General features: G+C 40.4%; 1 protein-coding gene across 6 annotated transcripts in view; it reads right to left on the reverse strand.

Moving 5' to 3' along the window:
- Positions 1 to 13,990, reverse strand: part of CDYL (chromodomain Y like) — a 108,266-nt gene extending 94,276 nt beyond the window's left edge. For 4 of the 6 annotated variants that reach the window (XM_080581804.1, XM_080581803.1, XM_080581800.1 and 1 more), the window contains exon 1: positions 13,797 to 13,935. Coding sequence is in view for 1 of the 6 variants with exons in the window: in XM_080581799.1 (XP_080437925.1) it covers positions 13,797 to 13,820 (24 nt within the window). In the remaining 5 variants the exon portion in view is untranslated. Of the gene's footprint in view, positions 1 to 13,796 lie in introns of all 6 variants that reach the window. The other 2 variants (XM_080581799.1, XM_080581805.1) reach the window with 2 other exon arrangements.
- Between the last annotated feature and the right edge of the window lie 81 nt (positions 13,991 to 14,071).

Genomic DNA, 14,071 nt, shown 5'->3' on the forward strand with positions numbered 1-14,071 from the left:
CCAAGTCATTGCTGCAACCCTCCCTCCCCACACATCTCCCTTCAACCATGCCATGTATTCCTGCTCCTTTACTTGAAATGGCACTTCTTTGACTTCAGCCCGAGTCAGTCAGAGAGCAGAGAGAAAACTCTGAAAGAAGCGGACAGCTTTCAGTTAGGTCGGCTTCCTTCAGTGGTGTTCTCGTGATCCAGTGACACAAATCAGTGTCAGTGCAAAGGAAGGGGGCAAGAATGGGTGGCTTGCCAGAGAAAGAGGCAGTAGTGCAAAGCAAAGCCTGCAGCACTGAAATTTGCTTAAGCCATAGAGAACTGAGCACTCAGACTGCACGCTGGAACCGGACAAGGAATAATTAGTCTCCTTCCTTAATATTTAGTATGCTTTAAAACTGACTTTTAATCGTTATGCCAAACAAGGAAACATTAAGGGAAAGAGAGGAAAACCAACACAAGTGCTATCAGAATGGGCAAATTTCTTCCTCTAGTCTCAGGGCATTTCTGTGTACATTACTTGCTGTCTGTAGAGCTCAACCTTCGACACCTGCTTTGTCATACTGGCAAATACGTGTACAGCAACGCACTGAACCGCACGGAGGAATGGATTCAACCAAACAAATATTTTTGGAGCTAGGGTTCTTGCTTGTCATTTATTATGCAAGGTCAGCTTTTTAATCCTCCTAGCGTGTGGCCAAGCTGCTGTTGTGGCTCAATGGAAGAAACAGCTGAATGGTCTGAGGAAGGAGCTGCTGAAGTCAATTATAACACACTACCACCCCAAACCCTTTTGAGATTTAAGCTAAAACAAAGTAAAATACAACAATTATGGTTTAAAAATGTAACTTGATCCATCACTCAGATAACTGTCACTCAGATAAAAAAAGAACTTAAGTTACGCCATGGTAGCTCAGTGCTGTGCCTAAACCCTTTATATGCTTCAACAGCACAATCCCTTAACAACATTCACCTACTAACACAGTTTACAGTCCCATGGGAAGGCCTGCAATGAAAGAAAAGTTGGGTATTATCCTGCATTGGGTTCAGAAGACCGTAGGGAGGGAAAAAAGATCACTGCTTAGGGGGTCACAATTTAAGCATATTTAACAGAACTGACTAAATTAACCAGACTAACCTTTCTAAACCTCTCTGTAGAGAAAGGGGATAAAGTTTCTGTTCTGGTGACCTTCTAGAGGAATTCATTTGAATGGTCTGAATGGCCTTCTGGATGACTCTTATCACTGATTACAGAGGATATCAAAGATGACATTGCATGCTAGCTAAATACCTCACTCAGCGGTTAGCACCCCCTTCCCCCTCCCCCAAAAAAAGAAAAGAAAAGAAAAGAAAAGAAAAGAAAAGAAAAGAAAAGAAAAGAAAAGAAAAGAAAAGAAAAGAAAAGAAAAGAAAAGAAAAGAAAAGAAAAGAAAAGAAAAGAAAAGAAAAGAAAAGAAAAGAAAAGAAAAGAAAAGAAAAGAAAAGAAAAGAAAAGAAAAGAAAAGAAAAGAAAAGAAAAGAAAAGAAAAGAAAAGAAAAGAAAAGAAAAGAAAAGAAAAGAAAAGAAAAGAAAAGAAAAGAAAAGAAAAGAAAAGAAAAGAAAAGAAAAGAAAAGAAAAGGAGAGACAGTTTTATCTGTGGATAGTACTTGTAACAAACATAGCTTCCTTCTATAAGACCCAATTAGATTGCTCTACTTTATTCTGAGATGTTGTGACAATAGTTACTTTGGGGGGTGAGGGGGAGACACGGCTCTATTCTGCTTATATTTTGGCTCAGGGATTCAAACTTTGTCAGTGAGATGAGCAAATGATTAGCAACCATCTCTGAAATACTCAGGCTGAGTGACTTGCTCAGTGCTAGACTAACTGTGATAGAAGGGAAGGAAGAACAGCATTTTTCAAGACAGCAGTCAGGTGTCCTAATGATGAGATTCCACATTTTCTCCCCACAGCCCCTGCCTACCCATTTGCCAACTTCTACAAATGATAAGGAAGTTCTAGTAGGATATGATATGCCTTTCTTCCACTCCATAGCAAAGTTCCAGCTTCTTGCTCAGAAAAACAAAAATCATCTTTACAATCAATAGGGAACTGATTCTACTCTGAAATCGTCCTTTTCTGAATAAGTCACATGGTAAAAGCTTTTTCTGGTGGTTTGACTGAAAATGAGAGAGACAGGTACAGGGAAGAGGCTGGGAAGGTGGAGCTCTAAGATTTGACAAAAGAGACAAAGCAATGAAAATGGGACATTTGCTTTGTTAAAAGCAGAACATAGAATTATCACATGGTTCTGCAGGCCAGTCATGACTTTCTTCTTCCCCTTCTTGTAACTTACTATGTCTCAGTATAATTTTTTATTTAGCATATAAACATCTAAAATCCCTTTCCCAAAATTAATCACTGCTCATCATATCTCAATTCAAGTTTCTTAAACAGAAACAATAGTACAGAATAAAAATAAAAAAGGGCCAAATAAAATATTATTTTACTAATGGAAAGAATAAAAACACACAGGCATATATAAAGTTAGAATAATGAATGTTATTAATTCCCAATATTTATAAAAATATCCATCAAGAACAAGCAAAGAAGCCAAAGGACATTTTTTTACTTGACAATAATAATGACATAATAAAAGAAATTAGTTTGTATGCATGCAATGACTCATTTTTGTTAATCTATTAGGTTTGATTAGAAATATATATGTCCAACTGCAGAGGATTATATTCTTTCTTTAGAATAAACTATGTTGTAATTACTTGAGTAACAACTTTAATGTTGAATAATTCAATTAATATTGAAAGTGTTCAAATAACACTCAGCAATAAAGACTGGAACTCCACATTTTACAGAACAATAACAGTAAAGAATGATTAACAACTATCTTCATTTACACTGAAAAGAAATTTTATCTCACACTACTTTAACTGTAACTTAACTGACAACTGTGCATCATTTATTGCTTTTCACAAGTATCTAAAAGTAAGAAAACTAGAACATAACAAACAGTTTTATCTGGTTGATCATAGCAAAATAACTTAAGAATAGGTGAGTAACAGTAGTATGTTTCATCTATCACTAGATGTGGATCAAGCCCTAGCATTCATGGGACAGACTCATCCTATCTTCTCATTAAATCCATGTTTTGCCACTACTGGCACCAGAGACAATCTCCAAAACACCATCTCATTCAACACACTTATTCAGCATTCCACCTGTAAGTAATTGGTTGTAAAAATTAGGTGTTTTAATAATGATGTACCTCAATAAGCATTTCTAATAATATTAATAATAAATCCAATAAAAGACAAACAGCCCTGCTATTCAACCTTCACTGATAAGAAAGTAGAGAAGCATGACACTGTTTGCATACAATTAAGATGGGTGTATACTGTCTTCCACATTTTGACAGTCTTACAATGTTACATCGCAAAGAAACATCCCTAAAGAAAACTATTTCTATTTAATTCAGAAGGTAATATTTTATTCTTGGGCAATTTAAATAAATAAGCACAAATCTCTGGAGATTTGATGAGTATAATGTGGTAGAGAGGAAAAACAAATCAATTAAGCAGCTACCCCGATCTGAGAGAGATGCCTCTAACATGAGTGAAATAGAATCTGAAACGTTTATGGACCTTTCGAAACAGAAAGCTACTTTATTTGCCCTCGGCACCTGGGAAAAAATCCTTTGTTGTTATTGATCACCATCCCTTGATGATCAGCAATGACCTGGGTAAAAATACAGCTTTTCCAGCTTTGATTCTCTGGAAGCTATGCCTCTCAAAAATCATATGATATTAAACTAGCACTAGACTTGTCTATTACATTGTCTCATGTACGTTTCATTTGAACTAAAGCAAAATAGATATCAAATGTCCTTTCATCTCCTGCTCAACACATAGCCTTTTGTATAATCAAACCAAAACAAGAAGTGCATAACACTAAGCACATGAACCAGACAAAGAAAAGAAGAAATTTGAAAAGAACTTTGTAAGTTGGGCTTTAACCTTCTCTAGATACTTACACACACTATAAACAACCTGGTGTATGCTGAGTTTAAATTTTAACTTTGAATCTTCTGACCTTACTGTATCATAAGTGAAAATTGATTGACTCCTCTAAAACTGCACTAATTTAAAACTTCCATTGCCTTTGGGAATGTTTGCACATCTAGTTATTTCTTCAGCTGCAAAAGACAGTAGGTAGTTGTTTCTATGGAAGCCCAGTCTTCCAGAGGAAGACAATCTGCAGTGTCACCTTCAGAAAGCATTAGAAATCATTTAGCTAGAAATGCTCACTCAACTGACTGTAGCATTGGCTTTAAACACATTCTTTTAGAGTAACTATGTTTATGAGGTAATTCCGCAGAAAAGTACGCTGAGAACAAAAGCTCAAGATTCTCTGTCTGATGAAAACACTATCACTTCTTCTTTCTTTGTGTTTCTTTGTTCTTAGAAAGCCCTGTTAATAATCAAAGATCACTTCAGGTCCTTATCTGTGACCCAAACAAGCATATCTCAGCCCTGAAACCATGAGGAGCCATCTCAGAGCTACAACATAGTGTTACTGTACGGCAAACAGTCTACATAGCTAAACAAACAAACTGATTTTTCCTCTTTAAGGAAAAGTTCTCCATCCATCTTCCCAATTTTAGAAAGATTACACTCCAGCACAATCTACTATAGTCTATAGTCACACTAACTAAATGGTATTAATTTCAAATAGTGAGATTAATTCCTGGAGTTTATTACAATTTGTTTTATTCTATGGCCATATTCCTCTCTCTAACTTTTCTAAACTAGGAGTCTACCCATACAAAGCAGTTTGCTAGTCCTTATTTTGAGACATAGAACTTTAGTATATCAAGTCTCCACCAAAAGCTTTGCGGCTATCTAGAGTGTACAATGTTGATAATTTTAGATTTTATCTGGAGCTGATGCTTCTGTTTTGTTTGATCATATATGATAACAACCTCTTCTTGAAAACTTAGGTTCAAGTTAAAACCATGTTTAGTAACAGCGATCTTTTAGTGGTTTTGACTGAGAAAAGACTTGTAAAAATGCCTTAAACTCTACCATTTGAATGACATACTAGAGTGTGTTTAAAAACGTCTTGAAAGGCAGCAGCAAAAGTTTAGCTCAACACACAGAGCGAGAGATCTGGCAATCATGCTGTATTCCCACTCACATCACGCCCTTCCAATACCAACAGAAATTACAGATGTGTGAGGCATCGCTCTTCCTACAGGTGTGCCTGTCCTTGCTGGAGCCTGTGTCAGCCGCCCTCCAGCAGGCATCAACACCTGGAAGGCTTGGGTTACATTGCCCAAGTTTTAAAGCCACAGCTGAAATCTCTCTTGGCCCCAGAAAAACAAACCACAAAAGCTCCCAGTGATTACTGCTGTGCCACATTTCCCATTTTTTCCCTCTACCATTACTGATAGACGGATATTACTGACCAGTGATAGGAACTGGGATGCTGAACTGGACAGATCTTTTGTGACAATGCGTATAGTTTTACAATCTCATTATTTCTTCAAGACACAATTCCAGGTCTGTTAGTTTTAACCTTGTACATGACCTGGCCAGTAAAATATGACTGAAGAGTCACACTGTGCTGGCACAAGCTATATTTTATACATATAACTGGGGAAAATCAGGTGCTAAAATCAAGCATAACTACTCTTACATAGCAACTAGCCAAACTACAAACCAGCTAATTTTCCTGAAGTTACTTTGAATTGTTTTGAACCCTTAATATTTCTACATTTAAGTGTTGTCAATATGCAGATGATGTTTCATCAAATAACTGTTTTATGGAAAGAACTTCAAAAAATATCGACATTTGAGTATCTACTAAACACAACATCCTACACAACACAGTGTCAGAGAAGTATTTTGAAGTTGTATATATTTCAACTGTCTTAAAAATGTACCTCAATGGTTTTCGCACTTGCATATCTGTAAAATGTATATCCAATGGCTTTAGACTAAAACCAATTTTTTTTATTATTCCCTGAAACAAACAACTTTCTGTAAACTAGTGCTTTACAGCAAGTAGAGATTCTTACAGAGGTATGCAATAGCACCTGCAAAATGAAAATCCCAGTCAGAAAGGAAGAAAGGAAGAAAGATTTTTCCTTCTTTCTGTATCCAACCAGTATACTCTAAAAAACAGGCTTTGATTTTTCAGATGCTATTATGACAATCAGCAAAGACTGAACATAAGTCTTAATTTACAGAAAAGCTGTGAAACTTTCAGAAACTGTGGGGGCAGAAGAGTTGGAGAAGCACAACTATAAATGTGGTTAGGCCACTTAAAACATTTACTTTATCTTTCTCCACAAAAAAAAAAAAAAAATTAACATGGCCTAGAAGCAAGATGTGATGAGTTATACTAATTTATTTTATGTAGTGTGATTATAAACTGTGCAACCTCACAGAAGAATCACAAAATCCAACACAAAACCCAAAACCCAGTTATAGTAATTACTTTGTTTCACTATTCAGTAAAATTACTAAATATCTTTCAACTATTTTTCTAATAGTTACTTTACTTCACATTTTAATGCTAGCAAAGTGGCTTTAAAATCATTACAAAAATGAAAATTTATGGTTCAATTTTTTTCTAATATCCATCTATGTATTCATACACATTTGTAGATTCCTTGCAAAAGATCTACAGCAGGTCACTGTTAAGGGACACACGGAAATCTTCTGAGGATGTTTATTAAAACAGTAAATATTCTTGCCTCTGTAGTGTACTGAACCAGTAACATGCTAATTTTCTTTTCCTCTAAGTAGTATGGAGGGAAGTTCAAAGAAATTATTTCAAAGAGCACAAAATTACTGTTTGTAAATATTGAAAGCCCATCAAAAATTGGAAAAATAAAAGCTCTGCTTGGGGAGATGTTATGACTTTGGATAATATATTTGATACTGAAAAATATAGAGCTCTCGTTCTTAAGATATTTTCTAGACTAACAATATATTATCAGAGAAAGCACACTGCACACTTAATGCGAAAATTACAAATGTCTAACTCAAAGATGAACAAAAACACAGCAATTCTGTATTTATTGACAAGTTAAGGTCACCACATGCCTCATCACAACATCCATTCAAAACCTCAAAGGCACAGAAGAAGTTAACAGGACTTATGTATTCCTTTTCACCTTACAAATACAGTCTGTAGAGCTCACACTTTCAGCAGATATCCAAAAATAATACATTACCCAGTGACACCAGATTTGGAGTTCATTATAGTACATTATGAGCTGCATTACTGGCCTGCATATCAGTTTATCTAACACATCTGCACATCCAGTTATGACATATTTAAGAAGACATTCTAGTTGTCAATGCTTTGTATGAAGTACAATCTTTGCAAGTACAGAGTATTTATGAGAGAGAGATGAAACCATAATAGTAACTTGTTTTTTCCATGGCTTTGGCACAGGTCAGGCATGCCGCAGTGGTCAGGAATAAATGAAGCTGCACCTACTGAGAAGTCAAAGAGGGATACTGCATCACTGATGCTGTTCCAGCTGTATCAAGCTTCCTGAAGAACAAGAGGCTGTGGCGTGTATTAAGTTCAGCGTGTCCAACAATTTATCCTCATTCAAGAGGTACTGAAAGTAAGAATAGTGGGAGCAAGCTTCTCTGATAGTACAGACTTATAAGGTGGAAGTAATTACTCTGTAACTCTAAGTGTGAGTAGCAATGCATTAGCCAACATCTTTGATTGACCCAAAACCCCAAGAAATAAAATTGCAGTCTGTTGCAAGAGAGAGACTGTGAAGGTAAGAATTATCAGAGCCTCATACCCTTTGTGGAGGAAGCATCTCTCCCCCTGCTCTCTTCCTCTCCCTCTCCCTCCCTGACAGACATGGGTAAGTCAAAGCAAAAAAAAAATATATATATATCTGTTTTCATAATATACATGCACGTTACATATACATGCCCATACAAAGCAGTTTTGTAAATTAAAAAACTGTTAACCGTCTCCTTTTCTGTGAATCATTTGCAATCCTACAGAGGACACAAGCAGAATTTAACTCCTCTGCCTATTTGGACTTCAGGAGCAGTTACTAGAGTCTTGCTAGGCCAGTATCACAGCAGAGAGCTGGACACACTGAAAGAGTGGGGGCTGAGGCAGTTTCTAGGCAGCAGCAGAAGAGGGGACACCAAGGCCTCCTGGGTTCTGTCTAGAGCTCTGGGACAGAAGATAAGAAATATCTCAAACTGGTGAAAGACAACGTGGCAAGGGATGTGGAAAAGCATCATGTTTCTTGCACTAAATGTGGTGGTTCCATTCCTAAGGTGCCCTTCCATTAGCTCTCCATTTTAAAAAAAGTGAAAGTCACCAAAGGAGGACCAACACCTAATCCTAAAATCTATTTTAAGTTAGATGTACAGCTTCCACTCTTGTTGAAGAATCATAGAGAAGTTTGGGTTGGAAGGGACCTTAAAGGCCATCCAGTTCCAACCCCTCTGCCATGGGCAGGGACACTTCCCAACAGACCAGGCTGCCCAAAGCCCCATCCAACCTGGCCTCGAACACCTCCAGGGATGGGGCATCCACAGCTTCTCTAGGCAGCCTGTGCCAGTGCCTCACCACCCTCACGGTGAAGAATTTCTTCCTAATGTCTAGTATAAATCTCCCCTCTTTGAGTTTAAAGCCATTCCCCCTTGTCCTTTCACTGCACTCCCTGACACAGAGTCCCTCCCCAGCTTTCCTGTAGACCCCATGTAGGTACAGGAAGGCTGCTGTAAGGTCTCCCCAGAGCCTTCTCTTCTCCAGGCTGAACAACCCCAACTCCCTCAGCCTCTCTTCATAGGAGAGGTGCTCCAGCCCCTTGATCATCCTCACGGCCCTCCTCTGGACCTGTTCCAACAGGTCCATGTCCTTGTGCTGGGAGCCCCAAAGCTGAGTGCAGGGCTCCAGGTGGGGTCTCATAAGAGCAGAGCAGAGGGCCACAATCACCTCCCTCGCAGCTTTTGGTGCAGCCCAGAATATGGTTGGCCTTCTGGACTGCAAGTGCATGTTGCTGCCTCATGTCCAATTTTTTGTACACCAATATCCACAAGTCCTCAGGGCTGCTCTCAATCCGTTCATCCCCCAGTCTGTACTCATGTTTGGGACCGCCCTGACCCAGGTGCAGGACCTTGTACTTGGCCTAGTCAAGCAAATCTCTCTTAGTCTTTCACCTCTTCTGAAACAAGCAGTAATATTAGTTCAATTTGTTGTCAAACTAAAATCAGAAAGATCCAGCCATTACAGCACAATGACTGTAAGACCCCCTTTCATGAAGAAATGTCATTGATATTTGTCCAACATCTTAGGAATTGTCACATAAGAAACAAGAAACAATTGAGATATCCCAAGATACTTTGGACTTTCTATGAGACAGGTTGAATAAAAACAACCCGTTTCAGTGGGGAAACAATTGCTACTGCCCAAATGGGCAATATCGATTTTATGTTGCTATCAGTTTTTCATCAAATAGCTACCAAAAATTACAATACATTCCAAGTTGCATACAGTAGATAGTGGATTTCACCTTTCAGCTAACTTGAGTGAAAGAAATGTTTAAACTTCCTGGTAAAAGCTCACAAAACATGATCAAGATGTGATTGCTACAGTATAACTAGGACTGTGATACAAACTTTACTTTTAAGTTGATGATTCCCATGCAGGATCCAGTTTTCAACTAAGTGACAGCATTTCTCCTTCAGTTTTCTACATTCTACTATTTCAGAAATTAGCACAGTAGTTGAAGAACAGCCCATGGCATCAGAAGCATTTTTATTTTTATTTTTTAAACTTGTGACCACTGTTGGATACACAAAGTTTAAATTTCCATAGAATACATGTCTTTGGGGCTTATATATTAGGTGATCAAACTTGACATATAGACTAACACAAGACCACAGAACTTCAGTCAGGTGCTCCTGAAATTGGTTTCAGTTTGTAGTTTCACTATATCTGTAAAATTTAATGTCAAAGGCTTTAGTTCTAAAAATAAAAACAAAAATACCAAATCATCATCTGAAGTGAAATATCACCTTGAAAACAATAGACTTTAGGAAAAAAAAAAAAAGTGTATATATTTTGCAAGACACCTGAAGAATTAAAGAAAAAGACATTTTCCAATCTATAAAACATACATAAACATATAATTTTGGACTACAGGACTTTAAATATGTCAACCTTTAATATTTTAATGGAAATTGGTTAAGTCACCTTAAAATACTAGGTTTATGAGCAATGCCAAAGTGAAATACACAGTAAAGAAAAGACCAATGCACACTTGCACTTGCGAGGTTCAGACAAATCGCTCTGCTTACTTCCTGGTAAACCCCAGTAGGAACGTTTTAATCTGAGTAGCAATCACAGCCCAGGTCTAACTACAGTTACTCAAATGTATTGATCCAGTGGGTCACCTAAATGATCAACTGTAACAGTTATACCTAGAGGAAAGATGGAAACACTTGGTCGTTTGATTAGATAAAATCTCCAACAGGCAGAGAATTTCAGTACATTTCCACTGCAGTTAGTACAGAAGTTACTGAAATTTAGAAGATAGAGACCCTGCCAAACTGAGCACAGCTTTAGTACTGCCTTTGGTACTTTTGACCTGTCAGATTATGCAGTTGTCCAGGGAAGTACCTTTATGGGATCACTTCTACATTTCATCAAACAAATTTGTCACCTCAACCTCGATTCAGGCTGACTTTAATCCCAGACATGATGGCAAGGGTCTGCCAAAGGAGGTCAAGTGATGTGACTGCAGAGGCAGCAACCACAGCTGCTTTCCAAACGAACCATCTACGTGGCAGTATGGCACCACACTTCCAACTACTCCACTGGAGATGATGAGAACAAGCAACAGTCTTGCAGTTGGTGGGGAACAACCCCATAAAGTAAAGTAAACTTGTCACAACATAAAGGAAAGTAGCACTAGTATTTGCTGGAACACAGAACTTCTCAAAAGCTACAGCAATGCAGAAGGCAGCAGACATGGATGAAGAAAGACGGTGTAAAATGCGCCTATTGAAACAAATTTGGGGAAAAAAAAAAAAAAGATGGCACTTTTGCTTATATTTTCCTTTACCTGCCTTCTTGACCAATTTTTCCAAGTCTGTCCACCTCACTGACATGTTGTCACTTGAAGACTCAAACTAACAAACAGAAAAACTATGCTGTTTGCCTCACCCATAGAGGTTGGCAAGATTAGTCTTTCATTTTCCATCTAGAAAAGACAGCCTCTTCAATGTTTTTCTATAAATGCTTCGTATTTTCTTCAAATCAACTCCCCCATCCAAAAAAAAAAAAAAAAAAGGAAAAAAAAAAAAGAGCTGGTCATCATTAAAACAACTCTGAGAAAGCAGAGGAACAGATGACATGAAGGATACAGCCAGCCCAACAAAGTCACCCTTTCAGCCTGTTAGCATATTTCAAGGTTTCTATCTTTGAATTCCCCATCATTGGCCTACAGTTGGGCTCCCTCTCTCCCAAGTTTATATCCAGAGTAAAAATCATCCTATACACAACCAAATCCACAAAGAATTTTTTGTTAAAAAATGAACTTACCTTCATTTGTATTGCTTATAAGAGGATTTCTCATTTGTATTTTGGAAGAACCATGGCACCTATCAGCAGGAGCAGTTAGCATTCATACTCAGCCTAACAATCTCAAATAGATTTTACACTTTTTTCATTCAAGACACAAGATCAAGATTCAGAAGGAAAAATGGAGATATAGCAAATTGCACTGCACTTCAATCACCAGATTCAAAGAATACTGTATTGCATTAATTACAAATAAAATATCCACAAAATGGTCAATAACGTGGTAGTTCGTGGAGGATTTAAATTATCCAATATTCAATGTTTCAGGTCAACTTGAAGTCATATACCTCCCAAATTAGTATTCACTACATTTAAATTATTTATGATTTCTGATTTTTCAGGCACAGCTCTGAAAATTGCATCAAAAGACAAAACTTGTCAAAAAAGAACAGCAACTTAGAAAAAAACAAACACAAGCAACAGTTTGACCACATCTGAGTCCAAAAGCATCAACAATTTTGGCACTTCAAATAAACTTTGCACTTACACAATGAACGAAAGTGACTGGTTTTAAAAGTAAAAAAAAAAAAAGCAGTCTATCACTTCAAGCATTTTGAGAGATGCACTTTTGCCCAACGAACACGATGCGTAGCCTGCCTAGTGAAGATGACCATAGTCAACAGCCTACTGAACCTTTCATATAAGTCAACATCGGGAACACAGTGTAAGACGAACAAGCAGATTAATAAAGACTGCTCACTGTTTAACTTCAGCCCAACATCCAGCAAACAGAACTTTTCTCGTCATTCTTATGCCTATCGAAAATGATGTCCCGTTGTTGGTCATTGAGCAAATCCAGAAACACACAACACACAAGCACCGGCCACAGCATGGTCTACAGGCCCAACTCCTCAAACCCAACAGAACTTTTCCCGAAATCAAAGCAAGTTTTGGGCAATTCTTTCCTACGCCGAGCGGTCCCTACGTTTCTCAGCTACTTCCAGGGATCATTCCTTCAAGACTGGCTTAAGCCACGCGATGAGGATGGGGGAAACTTGCCAAAGCAATTAACCATGATTTATCTGCCTTGGGAACACAGGCCTTCAGTCTACTCATCCATCAGTTCAGCACCTCTGCTCAGCCTTCAACTTGCTTAAAACGTAAGCGCACATGTGGTACCCTTCACTGGCTTATACGGGTCTGTTCGCCCACGGTGGCATGGGTGTAATGCCACTACGAGGAGATACCTGCGCACCAACAGCATGCACAGCAAGGCTTCTCCTTCTGTCAAGCGTCCTGAAGGCCGCCCGTCTCCTTTGACCTTAGCAATCCAGCCTCTGAATATAAATATTATATTTTTTTTATAAATCGATGCCTGGATGCCTACTAACCATGCAATAAACACATTTTTGTCTTGAGGTGACTACCCATTTACCCAAAAGACAAGAAAGGCTCCGAAACGGCCTCCACTTTTCACTCCCAGGGATGACTTCTCGTAAAAATAAAAACAAGGAAGTTAAATCCAAGAGGACCATGATGCCTTTCAATTAAGGGTAAGGATGTGAAATTGCCACACACAGGACAGGAAATTCGAAGTTGGGCTGTCACCGCACCCCCCGCCACCACCCCAAAACCTTCCTCTGGTGCCAGCGTGCCCTTCAGCCGCCTCCCGACCGCCGGGCGAGGGCCAGCGTGTGGGAGCCTCAACTTGGAGCCCCCCGGCTCCTCCGGCAGCCGTGCCCGGACCGCCGGAGCGGGGCGAGTTGCGATTTTCGCGTTTCCCATCGCGGCGCGCAGGATGGTGGCACACGACTTCGGTGCGGGGACGGCGCCGGGAGGGAGAAGCGCACCCCCCCCCCCTTTACACGCACACACACACGCAGCCCGGCTCCGGACCCGGGCGCTAACTCGGCTTTGCACGCGTTTTTGCACGCCGCTGTGGCGCGCTCGCCCCGGGGACGAGCGGCGGCGGCTGTCAGCGCTGCTCCAGGGGACCGGGGGCACCGCGGGGGGACCGGCGGGGTCCGGGCGGGACCGGAGGGGACCGGGGGGGCCGCGCAGGCCACGGGCGGCAGCACTCGGGCGCCTGCCCTCCTTCCGTCCTCCCCCCGGGGGAAGCCGGGCCGGGGCCCAGCAAGTGGGGGTGACACGGGGCGAGGCGAGCCGCGGGCGGGGCGGGGTGCGGCGGGGTGGCCGGCGGGGCCGGGGCCGGCGGCGGGGGGGCTGTTACCTCGTAGAGTTCCTCGGAAGCCATGCTGGGGAGCCTCACAAGGTGGAGTTGGGTGCGGGCTCGCGAATACTTTGTTTCAGTTGGTGGCCGTGTGGCCTCCTCTTCCCCCGTCTCCTCCGTCTCCCTCCTCCTCCTCCTCCTCCTGCTGCTCCTCTCTTCTTCCTCCTCCTCCTCCTCCTCCTCCTCCTCCTCCTCCTCCTCCTCCCCCTCCTCCTCCTCCTCCTCCTCCGCCCCGCGCGTCTCTCTCCAGCGCAACCAGCAGCCCCGCTCGCTGA

This window comes from Anser brachyrhynchus (genome assembly GCF_964034855.1).
Source record: "Anser brachyrhynchus genome assembly, chromosome: 2".
NCBI classification, from domain to species: Eukaryota; Metazoa; Chordata; class Aves; order Anseriformes; family Anatidae; genus Anser; species Anser brachyrhynchus.